The sequence below is a fragment of the Ixodes scapularis genome, unplaced genomic scaffold, assembly GCF_016920785.2.
Source record: "Ixodes scapularis isolate PalLabHiFi unplaced genomic scaffold, ASM1692078v2 PGA_scaffold3__209_contigs__length_174095766, whole genome shotgun sequence".
Classification (NCBI taxonomy): domain Eukaryota; kingdom Metazoa; phylum Arthropoda; class Arachnida; order Ixodida; family Ixodidae; genus Ixodes; species Ixodes scapularis.
In genome coordinates, this window is record NW_024609868.1 from 21,192,455 (window position 1) to 21,210,965 (window position 18,511).

The 18,511-nt window shown below is 49.8% G+C and overlaps 1 protein-coding gene across 1 annotated transcript; it reads right to left on the bottom strand.

Moving 5' to 3' along the window:
* Positions 1–483: 483 nt before the first annotated feature.
* Positions 484–5,979, bottom strand: LOC120838435 (indolethylamine N-methyltransferase-like). Its single transcript, XM_040208355.1, has 4 exons — positions 5,960–5,979; positions 5,675–5,835; positions 4,104–4,311; positions 484–910 (listed from the first exon to the last, which is right to left on the bottom strand). The coding sequence occupies exons 1-4, from the start codon at positions 5,977–5,979 to the stop codon at positions 484–486; spliced, it is 816 nt and encodes a 271-aa protein (XP_040064289.1).
* Between the last annotated feature and the right edge of the window lie 12,532 nt (positions 5,980–18,511).

Consider the following 18,511-nt stretch of genomic DNA (forward strand, 5'->3'; position numbering starts at 1 on the left):
GTGCCTTTGTTTGAACAGAATTGTTAATCATGGGATATGGTGTCACTCAGGAACGCCATATAGAAATTATTCGTTTCATTATGTTCCTACGTGAGGAATTTTATTAGACAGTCGGCTTTTAAAAGTTCGTTACAAGAATTCGAGGTAAAAGCAATTAACTGAAAGCCGCCTCTCCACATGTCAATAGAAGAATAAATGCGGCAGAAATCTCAGCAACAGCAAGCGAATTTTCGTGTCAAGGTATATAAATTTCACAATAGTAAATTTGTCTTAAATTAGTGCTTATAAATTTAACACTGAACTAGATAAAATTTTATTTGACTTCCATGCATTCACATTCACAAAAGAAATCGTCAGAGCTTTATTTATTTTTTTTCAGTCCGTATGTTGGCAGTCAGAGAGCAGGACCAGCCCCCCCCCCCCCCCCCCCCCCCTTTCCATCAAATTATCTGGTAAAACTGAGATACACTTCTATTACCCGGTTCAGGCTTTACGGGCCGCCAGAACAAACGTGAACAGGTTTGGACTATCCACAAGAACCCCAGTTTTATAAAGATGGTATACTTCCATCTGGAAGCCGGCATCTTTAATAGCTTCTTCTACCACCTTTTCGGTGAGGTTCGCGTGAGGAAATGCCACACCTCCCACGGGATAGCTCTTTACACCACCCGCACCCAGAAGGACAAGTAGACCGCCAGCTTTCGTGAGTGTTCCCACGTTGCAAACCGCCTTCCGGAAGGATTCATGGTCTGCTGTGGCCGATTCCAAGCATTCGGAGGATATAATAACGTCGAAGATCTGCCTGTGTTCCTCAGGGAGCACTCCAGGCTCCAGGACATCGCAGGGAACCACTTTACGAACGGCTAAGCGTGTGCGCTCGATTATTTCCCGGGCCCCCTTCCTGAGGTCGCTGGAAGGTAGAACGAAAAAGTGGAGATGAGCTTTTATGGAAGTTTGATGGCTCACACTAATCACGGGTGCAGAGCACAGAGATACGGGAAGTATTAGGGCTCTGGGGTTCCTTTCGTAAGTTGTCTTCAGACCTGGCTCTAGGTTGGAAAATCTGCGAGAAAGCCGGCAAGATCGCCAGCCGCCGCAATTGGTGAGCATCACACTTGACCTTGGCGCTGGCCAATCGTGGCGGTCGGTGATCGCGCCGATTTCTCCCCACGTGTTCTTAGAGTTCCAGGTGAGATATCGTCAGGTATCACTGGCACATTTTGAGCTGCCCGCATGCTTAGCATCTCGGCGTATTGGCCTTGTATGACCTCATATGTAGTAAATGACAGAATCAGAAAGGCAGGAAGATGCCTCTAGGGCGAGCTTTCTGCCTTCGATAACGCTTCAGCATATCCTGAGCCTCGAGCTTGTTCCAGCTAAGGCGTCACCCTGTTTGATAAATCTTATTGATGAAATCCAGGAAATCAACATAAAAACATGCGCTCTAACTGAGAGAACGAGAAATAGTAATGCTAGAGAGTTATCCAACCAGCTGGCACGATATATTTTCTTAAGCAAGATTTGTGAGTTTCATCAGACAGTTATCCTTGCAATAAGTTCATATACGCTTTGTAACGAGTCAGTTGTACAACGACCCATTGCTTTACGTTCCCTAAAGCAATGAGCAAAAAAAAAAAAAAAGCTTCCTTTAGATTTAGATCGATTGAACTTCGAAAAAACAGAAAATATAAAAGATATTTTTTAACATAGTAAAAAAACGTCTAGCTGAAGTGAATGACGTTTAAAACATACTACTTTCAGCCCTGACACGAATCTGAGGATGACGAAAAGGAGAAGAAAGATCGATTAAACAACCCACTGTTGAACCCTACAGTGCATGTTGTATTTGATCTTATACATTTCTGTACGAAGCGCCTCCGAAAAAAGCTGAGAAAAAAGGCAACGCGAATGCACGCTGTATAACATCCGATGTACATGTTTTGTGCCACCTGTGTAGTACCCCTGTCAGACAGGCACGTTAAATGAGATTTAAGCAAAATGACATTACAGCTCGACCAATCCGCGTGTTTAATACGCCATGCTGCGCGTGCACCCGCCACGTGCAGAACCAGCATCACGAGCTGATTCGCCGAGCGGTGAATGACATTCGATCAAAAGGACATTTATACCCGTGCCACACGGGCAACTCGAATGCCATTTGCAAGGAATAACATTTGTGTGATCGGCGAATCAGCTCGCAATCTGTCGCGCGTGGAACGCGCTGTCGCGCGCTGATTGGCCGTCCGCTAAAATGTCATTCGTTGTAAATGGCATTCGAGTTGCCCGTGCGGCACGGGTATTACTTTCCCGTCTGACAGGGTATTAAAAAGACTCCACTCGATGGAGCCACTTGGCTGCCCGGTACTCAGATGCTCGACTTGCTCACGTTGGCAAAACGTTCGTGGGAACCTCAACCTCCAGGCACCGCTGCAAGCTTGCAGAGTGTGCATCCCTCACGTTTGTAAATTGTGAGAAATGTGCAGTTGCGCTGAGCTTAAAAATAAATAAAAGAGAAAAGAAACTCTTTTTGCCGTTTCAAAAACCCAGGTACAGTGTACTAGAAAGTACGAGTGGGACGAGCTATAGGCGCCGCTGATGCTTTAGTTCAGTTGTACCTCAAAATGTGGAAAGCGATCAGGTGGAACCAAGTCACTTTGATCGCAGCGCCATCTTCGCTGCGATCAAGCAACGACACAGCTCAAGGTCATAGGGCAATATAGCCCCTTAGGGGCTATATTGTATTTTTTATGATCTCGACGTCAGACGGAACGTCAAAGCACCACGACACGACGACGCCAGGACGTCATCGTCGACGCCGTCACGCGCCGCCAAGATGCTGTCGTAAGGCCGTCGTGACATCCCGTTGTGTCAAGGACAACGCCACTTGGCAACCTCAAGTCGCCGTTGTAACGCGGTTGTGACGTCGCTGTGAGGACAACGCCGTTCACGACATCAAGTGGCCGTCGTGACGCGGTCGTGACATCGCGTCGCGCTGAGGACGACGCCGTTACGCGACATCAAGTCTCCGTTGTAACGCGGTCATGACGTCGCGCGCCACATCGAGGACGACGTGGACGTGGTCGTCGATGCCGACGTTGACGTCGACGCCCCACGCAACGTCCAACATCACTATGACGTCACATTAACGTCAAACATCACTATGACGTCACGTTAACGTCGTCCTGACGTCATCGTTAACGTACACGTCACGACGAAGCCTTGACGGCGTGTAACGTCGTCGCCTTCGCCAGCATCAACGTCAACGCGCAGTCGCCACGAAGTCATGACGTCGTGCAACGTCGTCAACGATGGCGTCGACGTCGTGAAGCTGTCGGGACCTCTTTGTGACATCGAGTTGCGTCATGTCGACAACGACGTCAACGAACTAACACCAAGCGTCCTTATGACATTGCATTGACAAGGACACCGTCATCTTGACTTCCCGTGACGTTGTCGTCGTCGTCATCAACGTCAACGTTGACATTGTCGTCGTTGTCAACGCAATATGACGTCAGAACGCCTTGATGTTGTGTAACGCACATTGTCAACGTCGATAACGACGTTGACGTAAGGGCGTCGTCCTGATGTCGCATGGCGTTGTAACGACAAGTCAGGTCCAGGTGACTTTATGTACGTGACGCCTGGCGTCCAGGTTGTATAAAAAATATAGTCCGGCGTTCTTTCGTTTCTATCCAGTGTGCCGGTCAAGCTTGGCGTTGGAACGAAATGCGTTTTTCATAAAAGCGGCTAAACCGAACCACCTCGCTCGTAGCGCCCTCTAGGGCGCTACGAGCAAAGTGGCTTGAATTAGCCGCTTTTTCACATGCGGAGGTACCAAAATAGCACTCCGGTTGCCCCACTTGTTCCTTCTAGTACACTCTAACCCAGGAGGCACGGATGCATCGTATTTATGATTAAAAAAAAACAAAAAACTATTCTACATTTGTGAGATTACAAATTGAATAAACATATAAAATAAATTTTACAATTATTTTTTATACTAGCAGAAACTTTAGAATAATTTTATGTAAGAAATAGGAAGTCATGCTTTGTATGATTCATACACTAAGTACTGCGTTAATAATTTGAATACCGCTACGTGCGTATAGCCTTCAACCACAGCAACCTTCTCCGCGCGGAAGGTCCAGTCGAGGGCATCTTCGTCCTTGTTGAGCCACTTCATGAGTTCCAACCTGTTTGCTTCAACTAGATCACTCATCACGATGTGGTTGCATCGACTGGAGCCCACGAGAGCGTTCGTGACAACCGGGCCGCTGCCCAAGTCCAACAAAGTGTTGCCCCACACCAGGTCTATAAAAAGCATGCCAGAATTTCATACAGCTTTATTGCCAAAAAAAAAAAAAATGCAGATAAAAATGTATTTCTTATTGTTAAAACAAAAAACCAACATCATCACAGTTCACAAACATGCCGTGTTTAGTAGTTACAATTCGTGCATCTAATTATGCCCAGGTTTGATACTAAACAGCTCGCTCATTACAATATATAGGGAGGTAAAAGACGTTTTCCGGTTACAACTCTGCCGAAATATAACATTAATGCCCGAGTCCCACTAGAGCGACAAGCAGAAACAAACGACAACGACAGGCCTTAAACCAGAGTATTTCGCGATTGGCCAGGGTTTGTAGAATAAAGGAGGCTATGCTTGAACACGTGCGTAACGCACGCGAGGGTATCTTTGGCAGGCTCGCAATCACTCGTGCTTACTTCACGAGCACCGAAGGACTAAACGCCTGCCATAGGTATACCATTGCGAGCATGCTGCATGTGTTTGAGGCTTGTCACTGTCGTTTGTTTACGTTTGTCGCTGTAGTGGGATTCAGGCATAAGGTCACTGCTTACTAGAGAGTCTCGTTTCAAAGAGGGGGCAACTCAAACCGCGGGGAGTGTTCGCAACTCAATGCTAACATCACCGTGTGCAAATTCCGGGAGACGTGTGCGTGAGAGATGATATTTAAACAGTTGTGTCAAAAAAAGTTAAGTAGTTGCGTTCGAAACATTTGGTCGCAACTGCGCGTGTGCGCGTTTTCGCAACACCTCCTCAAAAACAAAGCGGAACGATTCTAGCTTTGCGTTCTATCCTTCCAAACATGAGCTGGACGATCTAACGTCCCCGACTGCTCTTGTCTCCCCCTCGCCCTCAGTGTCTGCCCGCATACGCCACAAGGTTCGGCGGCCGGACGCGGTCGGCGCGAAGTACGGCATATTCTATTCCTGCGTCGGCACGGCCGGAGTTTGCCAGCTGCGGCCGGTCACGACAAAAGGCCCGCTCTCTACCACACCGCGCGCGCGCTCTTTAGCACACGCTACATTGGGCTATAGACGGACCTTAGAGCACGAAGACAACTTTAATAGCGACAGGCAGCTTAAGAAACCCCGGGCGTGACGACACCCGGTTATCTTATTATTGTTGCGTAGACAGTGAGGTTACGCCATTTGCCGATTTAAAAAGGCCGGAGAATGAGGCACGAAGCAAGGAGCTTGAACATATAATAAACCACCCCCTGCGTCTTTTCAGCTTTCAGCGACCGTAGCTCATACATTTACATGCATAATATAGCCAGAACATCTACGTGTTTTTCTATCAGTAGTAGTCTGGTGCAACTCTGAAACATAGATAAGTCCGTACGGAGAATGTCAGAACATAATTTACCTGACTGGAAAATACTATGAAGTGTTTCTAATTCGGGTGAAACCCTTTCACCGATATAACGACCATACTCGCCGGCGTAATTCCGTGGCAGAAATTTGTTTTTGTAGGTATCCCTCAGGGCTCGGGTTTCCTTGCTCCCCAGAGTGCCCGAACTGAAACTCCTGAAATTCAAACAATGATAAGGTTACCGCATATCGTTCTCGATTTCATAGCGACAATGAGCAGTTCGGTTATTAAATAAACCCCCTTTTTGACTCTTGCGCAGTGCAAATCACACCCAGTGACCTCTGTAGTTTCCACGGCATTACCACACCTGGTTTTGCTTCAGACTCTTCGAGGCAACGATATTTTGAAAGCCGGAGGAAGTCGATAACAAAATTTAATTCCAGCCTAACACAACAAAAATACAGAGAACATACGCAATCTTTAGTAGGAAGCGACTCCGACCTCTCGCCACACTGGCAGAACGTGTGCTGGAGAAATTTTCCTTATCTCGCGAGTAGAATCTTGGCTTCAGAGAACTGTATCGTTCCATAACTAACTTTTCTGGTGATCGCGATTTTTTAGGAATATTTTGCTTTATATCTTTCATTCGTGGTGACGACAAATCGTAACGACTACTATGTTAGATTCGTTCATTGCTGTATCGGGGCAGGCTGGGGCAGGTGATGCGAAGAGACGACCGTTCTTATCGGCACGATGTAATGTACTAGTGAAAGTTTTTTGTTTTTTTTCTGAACTCGACAGTGTGAAACTGAAGACCGTTTGAGGCTGCAGCGGATGTTCAACGGCGGTACAGTGCAGTTCTGTCACCTTGCTGATAGCAACGAGTACCGTCGATGCAAGGACTCTTGACCTGACCTCTCGACGACTTCTATTCGAAGATTTCCAGGCATTTTCGCAGCTGCCGTGGCGAGTTCGTCACTGTTTTGAACTTCATCGGTCTCAGGCTTGACTTAGTTTTAGTAGTCATCTTACCTGCCTACTTATATCCATGATGTTTTGTCTTCAGCGATGTAGCGAGTAGAGTGTCCTTCTCGCGTTCGGTGAGATTTGGGGCCCCCGATGGCTCCTTCGCCTCAAAATGTGAGCACGAAAACTACTACCACTGTCAAAATATCCTGTTATCAACCGATATTAAACACACAATCAAAGATGTAAAGAGCATTCGTGTTTATTTGAAGCTTTGACTTCTGTTATTGAAAGTTAAACGAAAAAATGATTGAATTTGGAGGCCTTTAGTTTGTTACTCACCGAAGAAATACAGCGAAAAGCAGACGACGACTACTACGGCAGTTTTTTTTTTCTTTTTTTGTTTACATCACGTGATTCCTCTCCGCCAATCGTATTCGTCGCTCTGAGCGTTCCCTAGTTTGCTCTGTTTGTCCTTAGATTCCCTACGCAAATCCAGCGTTTAGCTAGGGGCGCGTCTGTAAAGCCGGCTTAACGTTGGTGCAACCGGAATTTAAACCCGTGCTTACCTAAGCTCGGTTTAGGGCGCTAAGCCGGCTTAGAAAAGCGCCGCTTTGGGTTAAGGTAAGCGGCGTTGGTGCAACCGGCCCTTAGTGGCGATAGGAACAAGAACAAGTGGCCACGTGGCCTGGTGCCTATCCTATGCAGCCAACGTTAATCATAGCCACGCGGTGGTGTCGGCAATGTAGGAAACGCGTGCTGAGCTCCAGGCATTGTAGAAGTCGGCTGTAGGAGGTATTCACTGGACGCCCTATTTGAGGGCGATGCTTAAAGCGCATGCTCAGAACGAGCTCACATTAATAGCCTGCTAAGACCGGCAACCTTGATGGTGCTAAATGCACGCTCCAAGAGGACTGCGGAAGCTCGCCGTCAGCACGTGCTCAGCAGCAGCGCACACGGATATGGCCGCCAGCGAATACTCCCTATTCTCATCCCCGCAGTGGTTGGGCACGTGCCACTACCCGAGTGTCCGCCGAGACATTGATTGTTACGAGCGGACGTCGAGTGCTCGCGTAGTTCTCGTGCCCAATCCATGAGCTGTCGTACGCCACCGCTGCCTCAATGCATCGAGGGAACTTTTGTCTTTGGGCTCGTGCGACAACCTCGCTGGAGCTCTGCGCATGTAGAGCACGAGACGGCCCGAGCCCCCTCGTGCTCTGCCGGCTGCCTCCTGTGAACTAAATTCACGCATGCGTCGAACGCTTAGTGAGATCGGTCTATTACGGGGGATCGGTGTCCGATTGGACTAGTGCACACGAGGTCGGAGTACGTGGAGCCAAATTTCGCGCTGCAGAACTAAGCGATCTTGGGTTCAATCCCCAACCCTGCCCGTTTCGATCTGGATGAGCATCGTACCGGCGTGCCGTCGTGTATCACTACTGCGTGGTGCACGTTAAAAACCCAAGGCTAGCGGCTGTACCGCACTGGCTAAATTGCTCATCCACAGCTGAGACAAAAGTCGCTCACTAAGGCAAAGCAGACTAACTTCCGGCATTATGAACATACACACACAAATATTTTCCCACAATCATGTTATCAAGCTTTGCGAAGGCATGATTGAAAGATATAGTCCCCTTTTATCGTCGCGATTGCACCGCGATCAAGCCGCGATCAAGAAGCTTCTGAACCATTGGCGGTCCCTGCGGGTATACTTGGGCCAGACAACGACCAGTACGCCTCTGTAAAGTGGTGAATATTTCAACCCGATATCGTTTCATCATTCATGACCCCTTAAATACTACTGTACTACTGTATATACAGTGCTTGTTTTTATGTCGAGGGCGACCTTTTTAATTGATATCTAAATATAAATTTTATATTAAAACATCCCCATCCATAAAGCGGCGTTTGAGCACGCGCATGCGTGACCTATCTGTTTACGTCACTTCCGCTTTTCACTCCTTAATATATAATCCGCCGCTTGGTTTGTGCTCCTAAATACTGCTGTGCCTACAGGGAGCATTCACTCACGGCCATATCCGTGTGCGCTGCTGCCGAGCGCGTGCTGACGGCGAGCTTCCGCAGTTCTTTTGGAGGGTGCATTTAGCACCATCAAGGTTCCGGTCTTAGCAGGCTATTAATGTGAGCTCGTTCTGAGCATGCGCTCTACGCATCGCCCTCAAATATGGCGTCCAGTGAATACCTCCTATACCCTATTTCACCTTATGATGTACCGCAGGAAAGGCTACAAGCGCGAGCTGCTTGCTCTGAGGCAGATGTCGGCGGCACAAGCTCTCGTGGAATAAGGGTAGTTGCCAACGCTACCAACTTGCGCTCCTAGCTTTCGCTGCGGTATGTTCGTATGTTCTTTTAATTTTCATGTTCCGGTACGTTTCAGCCGACACGCATGCTTGTTTTATCCTGATTCGCAGGAAAAGCTCTGTCTGACCACCCGTATGCAGCTCTGTTTTAATGACATTTCATCGAAATCTTCTTTAGATGCTTTTACAGATTACATCTCTTTTAAACGTGAACTTGAAATTTCACTCTACGATTCATAGTCATGTAGCATTCCGGCATGTGTTTTGTTCACTGTACGCATGTGCCTCATACCAAGACTGACTTCAGTCGTTCTGAGGCACGGAATAATATTAATAAATAAATAAATAAATAAATAAAGTCACAACGCGATATAATTATTATAGGGTGTTTCCACCGACGTAATTTTGCCCACCAATTTGTTGTTGTGAGCTGTCTGCCTTGTGCCGAAGGCGAGCATTCGAAGGATTTACATGATCCCCTATATGCGTAGACCACAGAAGCTTCTAAGTCTTACCGCGCTGAAATCTCCTCAACTCGTTGCGACGTAATCCTTCAAATTAAAAAAAATGTCCTTGAAAAAAAAAATAAAGAAAAAGGAACTAGCAACAAAATGGCGGATTGACTAGATGTGAAAACATCCTATACTACTGATTAGAACGTCTACACTTCATATTATTAAGGCGAAGGCCTTCTATGTCTCGTCATTAGTGGATCTTCAGAGTCCTTGAGCTTAAAACACGTCGGCGACACGAAAAGTACCGAAACGAAAGTGAAACAGCGCCAAAAGTGCGTCGTCAGAGAGCGCGCTGTCTTCGGAGGTTCGCTATCACGTTTACATTGGCGCATGGGCTTTCGCCTTCAAGTCGTGTAAAGGCCCGTTCACAGTCTTGCGACCTCTTAAACCTGGGTTCCTTAAAACTTCTTAAACCGGAGAACACACTGGCGCCATCCATTGGGAAGCAGTGTAAACTCGGCGGTCCGGCATATTTTTTTTTATTTCTCGCGCGTTATCCTTTCTTTTTTTGCTCGAAAAACTTTTGTCAATGTTATAAACAAGCCTTTCTATGGGTATTACGCACATTTGGCCTCGGAAATCCCGCAAAACCTTCGCTCTTGTGAAATGCAGTTCCAGGGTCACCGCATAGATGGCGCCACAATGCCAGTGTGTTCCGTCATTCTAAAAACATTTAAGAAGTTTTAAGAGATCTCGTCTCTCTCAGTCGTACTCGGTCGCAAGAGTGTGAACGGGCCTTTAGGGATAACGTAGGAGACCCTGTGAATATTTATTTATTTGACGTTGGAACGTTCAGCGCTGGCTTACCAGTGGAATTTAATGCCCCAAAACCTCGAGGAGAAGTATTTTCCTTGGGCTAATTCAACGCATTTAAATATTCGTGTTTAGCACTCTGCATACTCTATTATCGTGGTATTGATTAGTGAATTGAGATAACTCAGCCGCAAGTGAGTGTGCCAACATCGCCTGTGTCAACTCGTTTTTATCCAATGAAGCCGCGGTCGCCCTGCTCATGGATCACACACACAAAAAAAAAACGTTTTCAGATGCTGTGTGAGGTCTTCATCGTGTGACTGTCCCATTGGCCATACAGAGCCCATCTGCAGGCATGCTTTATGTATGTATGAAACAGACCAGCTTCCAACATGCTTACGCCGAAACTTCCGTTATCATGTCTACAGCGAACTCTGTGTCTTTGTGTGGCACACATAAGCAGCGTTGCTGCGGCTTTAGACACGCGATCCTTTACGCAGGTGCCCTCAAACTAAAGTGGATAGGTCATGTGTGTAGGCAAAGTGAGCTAAATTCTCATACTTATGCCGATAAGAGAGGAAGAAAATCCACTTACATTAAATCAAGGAAGCTCGCGGTGTCGCCGGTCTCGTCGGGGAATCGGTTTGGCTGCGTGTTAGACAGTCGGGTCTTGTATGTGCAGACAAGCTGTTATATCGTGGCTGCATCCGCTCATCAAAATCACTTCGCAATGCCAGCTGCATTTAATTGCGAGGCGAAAGCTTCCCGCGGCAATTGGGGACAGTCGTGGCCGCGCAGCACTGAAGCCTGGCCTGTACTCAGCGCCAGTGAGACGCGCCAAACTCTGACTGAATCGCGCCAAACCCTTCTCTTTCTTGCCTCGAATCATGCGTGAGGCGGATATTATATACATGTGATAATATATGGACTACATTTTTTGTAACAAGTCATATACATACTATCGCGACTACGGTTAACATATCCTAGTTAACTAAAAAATGATTAAAAAAAAAAAATCGCGTACGGCGTAAAATATTTTTTTTTTAACAAATGCGGTAAAAGGCTATGCCTTACAGGTGATGTGTATTTTATTTCTAACTGGGTCGAAACTAATGATCTTGAGCTCAACAAGTCGAATAAAAGTTATTTCTTAAAGCGAAAAAAAAAGGGTAATTGAGCCAGTTTGTTATTTTTGAGATGCTGGTGCCTTCAGTTCTGTCGCATGATGGGATGTCTGGTACAATAAATTTCCACCTATAGAAATCGACTGAAAGTGTCGTGTCAATAGGTGGAGCTTTTAGAGTGACAGACATATCTCCTTTGTTGCGGCTTAAAACACATCCCAACAGTTATCGCCTTCTCATGGTGTATTGCGACTGTCTTAGAGGTTTTTCGGCTTCACGACTTGTAGGGTTAATTGTATACTAAATTGTAGCCTAATATTCATGTATCAACAATTGCCAATTTGTTTCTCACAGCTTTGGACCTCATCTATAGCATGCATATGAAAGACCCTTCGCAAGAAGTAACATGGATGAACGAACCGGAAGAAAGCATCTAATCGTTTGAATGGTGACGCACATCAACAGACACAAAAAACACGACCATTATCGAGAAAATATACTCACGTTTTAATTGTTGTTGTTTTTGTATACAAAAGCGCCTTTAGTTCGCCTCAGTCCACTTGAATCGCCGTGGCAAACTTTTCTTTAAGGGCACGTGAAAGTTCTTTGGAATGTCATTAAACTCGCTTTAAACGTAATTACATTGCGCCTCGCGGCAACCGAAAATGGTACCAACGTGCAACGGAGCTTGTGAAACTTCCTCAGCTCTTCCGCTACCTTGCGTTTGTGGTGCTCTGTTGTTGAACACAACATCAGAGATATAATATATATTATATTTATTTTCTAGGTAATATTGTCACGGGTGGTGACCAATAAACAATAAACAATAAATAAACGTTTAATGTGGCGAACTTGTGCCAAAAATAAAAGGGTACAAAAGATATTAACGGAGCGTCGCGGGCGTCGAAGTCGGCGTAGCAACAGAGTCGAACGCTAGGCGAAAACTGTCTGCAGATCAGCGCGCGGAGTCCCTTATGTACGCGCGTTGGGTTCTGGAACAATCGGCCTAGATTGTTCGGCGACTGGAACATTCAGAACTCGATCTGAGGAGAATGCTCTCGAACTCACGAGAACGCAATGAAAGAACAAATAAAAGAGCATTCCACTGACTGGAATCGAACCCAGACTTTCTGCACGACAGTCAAGCACGGTCACCACTCGGCCACGCGCGCGGTCGCTCTGTGACGAGCGTGGCATTACTCCCCCCTTTAAAAAGGCATCGTCTCGATGCCACGTAAAAGGCAACAAAACAGAGCGAAACAAACAAAAAACATGGGAACATACGGAGGCTCGCGAAACACAATCCTATCAAGCGGTGCACAAGATCACAGTTCGCAGTCTTATCGCGCGTAGTAGGCTTGAGGTGCACGACGTGGACGACTTCCGGTCGTGGAGCGCGGCGTGATGAAGTCCGTGTTCCGTCGGGCATCACCTCGTAGTTCAGATCCCCGAGTCGACGAAGTACTTTGTAGGGTCCGAAGTAGCGCTTTAGGAGTTTCTCACTGAGACCACGGCGGCGGATCGGTGTCCAGACCCACACCCTGTCTCCAGGCTGGAAGTGGACGTCCCGACGACGAAGGTTGTAGCGGCCAGTGTCGACACGTTGTTGGGCTTGAATACGGTGTCTGGCGAGCTGGCGGACTTCTTCTGCCCGTTGGGCAACCACCTGGGCGTCGTCGCTTCCGTCGAGAGCCGGTTCGTGGGGTAACATCGCGTCCAGCATTGTCGTTACTTTACGACCATGAACCAGTTGGAAGGGTGTCACCCCGGTGGTCTCTTGCACGGCCGTGTTGTAGGCAAATGTGACGTACGGCAACACCTCGTCCCATGTCTTGTGCTCCACGTCGACGTACATGGAGATCATGTCGGCGATGGTCTTGTTGAGTCTCTCCGTCAACCCATTGGTCTGCGGGTGGTACGCCGTTGTGCGCCGATGGCTGGTGTGGCTGAGACGAAGGATTTCTTGCGTCAGCTGGGCCATGAACGATGATCCACGGTCTGAGATCAAGACTTCGGGAGCGCCGTGCCGGAGGACGATGGATTCGATAAAGAACTTGGCGACTTCCACAGCAGTCCCTACAGGAAGGGCTTTCGTTTCGGCGTACCGTGTGAGATAATCCGTGGCGACAATAATCCATCTGTTTCCTCGCGTCGATGGTGGGAAAGGACCAAGTAGATCCATTCCGATCTGCTGGAACGGTACGGTCGGGGGAGCGATCGGATGCAGGAGACCTGCCGGCTTCGTCGGCGGTTTCTTGCGTCGCTGGCACTCGTGGCAGGACCGTGTGTAGAAGTGAACGGTCTTCGGCAGCTTGGGCCAGTAATACCTTTCACGAATTCGGGCCAGCGTACGGCTGTAACCAAGGTGTCCGGACGTCGGGTCGTCGTGACAGGCTTGGAAGATCTCCGCTCTAAGGTCGGTGGGGATTACCAGCAGCCATGGTGTGCTGTTGTCTCCGAAGTTCTCCTTGTAAAGTACACCTTGTCGGAGGACGAAAGTCGGCAGGGCTCTCGAGAAGACATGGGGGACAGTACCCCCTCGTCCTTCGAGGTGCTCGATTAGCGCGCGCAACTCAGGATCGTCTCTTTGACGTCGTGCCATGTCGTCGGTATTCACTGCGCCTAGGAAGCACTCGTCGTCATCGTCGTCGCTGCTGCCGGAAGGCGTTTCGATGGGGGCTCTGGACAGGCAGTCGGCGTCGCTGTGCTTACAGCCTGACTTGTAGACCACCGTTATGTCGAACTCCTGTAGTCGGAGACTCCATCGAGCGAGGCGTCCTGACGGGTCCTTGAGGTTGGCAAGCCGGCAGAGCGAGTGGTGGTCCGTGACTACACGGAACGGGCTCCCGTACAAATACGGACGAAACTTCGTGATTGCCCAGACGACAGCAAGGCATTCTTTCTCAGTCGTGGAGTAATTTTTCTCCGCCTTCGACAGTGTCCGACTTGCGTAGGCGATAACTCGCTCGGTGCCGTCTTGCACTTGAACCAGCACCGCGCCAAGTCCAGCGTTACTTGCGTCCGTGTGAATTTCGGTTTCCGCATCTTGATCGAAATGTCCTAGAACAGGAGGAGTCTGCAGTCGTCGCTTCAGTTCGTCGAATGCCTGCTGCTGCTTCTCGGCCCATTCGAACTTCTCGGCGTCCTTTGTGAAATTTGTGAGTGGTGCGGAAATCCTTGCAAAATCCCGGATGAAGCGCCAATAGTAGGCACATAGTCCAAGAAACCTTCGCACGGCCTTCTTGTCTGTCGGTGCTGGAAATGCTGCGACGGCGCGAGTCTTCTCTGGGTCGGGGCGAACGCCTTCGTTACTAACCACGTGACCGAGGAATTTCAGTTCGTCATAGGCGAACCGACACTTTGACGGCTTCAGGGTGAGTCCGGCGGTCCGCATGGCTTGGAGAACTGCTCGGAGTCGTCACAAGTGCTCGTCGAAGTCGCTGGAAAACACTACGACGTCATCGAGGTAGACGAGACAGCTCTGCCACTTCAGTCCTGCCAGTACGGTGTCCATGACACGCTGGAAAGTTGCTGGAGCCGTGCACAGTCCGAAGGGCATCACCTTGAACTCGTACAGCCCATCTGGCGTGACGAAAGCTGTTTTCTTTCGGTCCCGTTCGTCGACTTCGATCTGCCAGTAGCCGCTCTTCAGGTCCATGGATGAAAAGTATCGGGAGTGGCGCAGCCGGTCTAACGTGTCGTCGATACGGGGGAGTGGATAGACGTCTTTCTTCGTCACTGCGTTCAGCTGCCGGTAGTCCACGCAGAACCTAAGCGTTCCGTCCTTCTTCTTAACCAGTACAACTGGAGAGGCCCACGGACTGCTTGAGGGTTAGATTATGTCGTCATTCAGCATCTCTTGCACTTGCTCCTGGATCACCTCCCTTTCTTTAACGAAGACTCTGTACGGCGATCGATGCACAGGGCGCGCGTCGTCCTTGGTAACGATGCGGTGTTTCGCAATGGTGGTTTGGCGCACCCTCGACGACGTCGCGAAGCAGTCACTGTATTCGGCGAGAAGGTCACTTAGCTGCCGTCGTTTCGGGCCTGGAAGCTTGCGGTCAATGTCGAGCTGCGTTGGCGCCGTAATGTGTTGCTTAGGTGGGAATGATTCTTCAGCAATCGCGGCGATTTCGGCGGAGTTCCGAATTTCCTCGACGTGGCCTACAGCGGCACCTTTCGTGAGGTGTTGCGCTTCTTGTCGAAAGTTTGTCACGAAGACCACGGTGCGCCCATCCTGAAGTTCAGCCACTCCTCTTGCGACGCCTATTCCTCTTTCTAGGAGTAATTGAAGGTTGCCTACAAGAACAACCTCGCCGCAGGCAGCTACATCGGCCACTACGGGTACGACAACACTTGATCGCGGCGGCAGGTTCACGTGGTCGGCAGCGACTCGAACGGCGGCTGACGCTGTTTGAGGTTTCTCTGAAGACGGAACGGGCTTGCGCAGCGTCAATCTGTTCTCACCAAGGTCGATGACGGCGCCGTATTCACACAGAAAGTCCATGCCGAGAATAACGTCTCTGGAACACTCTTGTAGAACGATGAACTTCACAGGGCACGTTTCACCGCGGATCTCGACGCGAGCAGTGCATTTCCCGATGGGTGTGATGAGGTGCCCTCCGGCGGTTCGTATTTGAGGTCCATCCCACGGCGTCGTGACTTTTCGAAGGCGGCGGGAGAGCCTCCCACTCAAGACTGAGTAGTCTGCTCCGGTGTCCACGAGTGCAGATGCGTCGTGGCCATCGATGACGACGTTTAGGTTATTGGACACCACTGCAGCGGCGTCGTTTTGGTCTCTGGTAGCGCTCGAGTGGGGGCCCCCCGACGTTCGTGGAGGATCTTGGCGTCGGTCGTCTTCGGCAACTCCACCTCCAGGGGTTGCCGCGCCTAGTTTCCCCGGCGAGGAGCGAGGGGGGACAGGCTTTCACGTCGTGGTCGGTGCATCGGCGAAGCTGGACGTCGCGGTGACGGCGACCGGAACTCTCGGCGGGACGCAGGCTCGTGGGACTGAGGTCGTCGCAGGTACTCGTCGATCTCGATAGGGCGTCCACCATGACGGGGGCGCGGGTCGTTCGGGTGGAACCCGCGTAGCCCGAGTTGTCGGTATGGGCATCGGCGGTAGGTGTGGTCCGCTTCCCCGCAATGGAAGCACAGAGGGCGTCGGTCGGGCGTTCGCCACACGTCGGTCTTGCGGGGTGCGCGAGGCTCCGGGCAGGCGTACTGGACCTGGTCGTCGTGGCGTCGGTCGTGCTGCGGCGCGGGAGACTGACGTCGGGGCGGCGTGACATAGGTGCGACGAGGAGGCGGTGGCCGTTGGGCCACTGCGGCGTAACTCAACGTCGGTGGTTCCGGAGCGGTGCTGACGAGAACCTCAGGCTGCAGCGCTTGCTGGACTTCAACCCTGACAATCTCGGCGATTGAGGGCGAAGTTGGGCTTGCGGCGGCAGGTAGAAGTTCCTTGATCTCTTCCCGGACGACGTCTCGGATCATTTCGCGGATGTCCGTGGTGTTGCAGCCGGAAGGCGAAAAGGAACCGACGCCGGGAACTCTGTGATAGTGGGTGGCTCGTGCTTGAAGGGCACGTTCGATGTTGGTGGCCTCCGTCATGAAGCCTTCGACGGTGGTAGGCGGGCTCCGCACAAGACCACCGAAAATGTTTTCCTTGACGCCACGCATCAAGACTCTGAGCTTTTTTGCTTCGGATGCTTCGGGATCGTCGCGGTTGCTCAGTCGCAGGACGTCTTCCACGAAGCTAACGACGCTCTCTTTAGGGCCTTGAATCCTCGCTTGAAGAAGCTCTTCCGCGCGTTCTCTTCGTTGTTGGTTCGTGAACGTTCTTTGCACCTCAGCCTTGAGTTTCTCCCAGGAAGTGATCGAAGCTTCGTGGTTCTCAAACCAGTTCCGGGCGGTGGCTTCCAAGGCGAAGTAAGCGTTTTGCAGACACTGTTCCGGTGTCCACCCATTATGACCGGCCACTCGTTCGTACTGTTGGACCCAGTCGTCGATGTCTTCGTGGCTTTCGCCGTGGAAGGGAGCCGGTGTCCGAGGAGCGACGGGTAGGTAGACGACGGCAGGAGCGGCGGGGGCCTGCGACTGGTTGTCCATCGTCGTCTTCTTCGGCTTGGGTTTGTCCAGGAGCAAACCGTACTCCGGATCCTCTCCCTTGGTGCGGCGGCTGGTCCGAGTTTCAGGTTCCGCGCTGAGTGGTCTTCTCAGCGAGCTTGGAGTCGGGCTTGCACTGCGGGTCCTGGGAGGGGAACGCTGCACGGGCATGCGGTACCCCGCCCCTCCACCAAAATGTCACGGGTGGTGACCAATAAACAATAAACAATAAATAAACAGAAAGAAATAAACGTTTAATGTGGCGAACTTGTGCCAAAAATAAAAGGGTACAAAAGATATTAACGGAGCGTCGCGGGCGTCGAAGTCGGCGTAGCAGCAGAGTCGAACGCTAGGCGAAAACTGACTGCAGATCAGCACGCGGAGTCCCTTATGTACGCGCGTTGGGTTCTGGAACAATCGGCCTAGATTGTTCGGCGACTGGAACATTCAGAACTCGATCTGACGAGAATGTTCTCGAACTCACGAGAACGCAATGAAAGAACAAATAAAAGAGCATTCCACTGACTGGAATCGAACCCCGACTTTCTGCACGACAGTCAAGCACGGTCACCACTCGGCCACGCGCGCGGTCGCTCGCTGACGAGCGTGGCAATATTGATTCACGCCCCTATATGCGTTTTAGAAGTGTGCATGTGCGGGTCGCGGGAGGGGTATACCCTCCCCTCAGTACCCTTCCATCTTCCTCCTCAAGAGCTGCGCTCTAATTCGGCGTTACAGTAAACGACTTTCACATTTCTTTCCCAAAACTAAACTAAATATCGACGAACCCTCGATCTTCGACAAAATGTAGTGCTAGCGTTCCGGACCAGATACCAGAGTTTCAGCACTAACCGTTAGTTTACTCGAAGATTAAAGGTGATTTTCTGACATATTGAACGGGAACATTGTGACCGTCAGTGCTGTCGACTACACGGAGATCTATTTCCCCAGTTACCGAAAACCAACAAAAAGGGGCCCGTATTCTCCCTGAAATTATAAGAAAATTCGTCGTAACTTTTAAATAATATAACATGTTTAGTACTTAAACTTTATCAACGAGTTCGGACTGCCATCGCCACATTTGGGCGGGGAATGAGTGATCTACTG

Coding starts and splice junctions, on each gene's coding strand:
- LOC120838435 (XM_040208355.1), bottom strand. CDS start 5,979: ATGCCGTGGAAACTACAGAG. Junction 4,312..5,674: donor TCATAGTATTTTCCAGTCAG/GTAAATTATGTT, acceptor TGCTTTTTATAG/ACCTGGTGTGGGGCAACACT. Junction 911..4,103: donor GCTGTGGTTGAAGGCTATAC/GCACGTAGCGGT, acceptor TCTACCTTCCAG/CGACCTCAGGAAGGGGGCCC.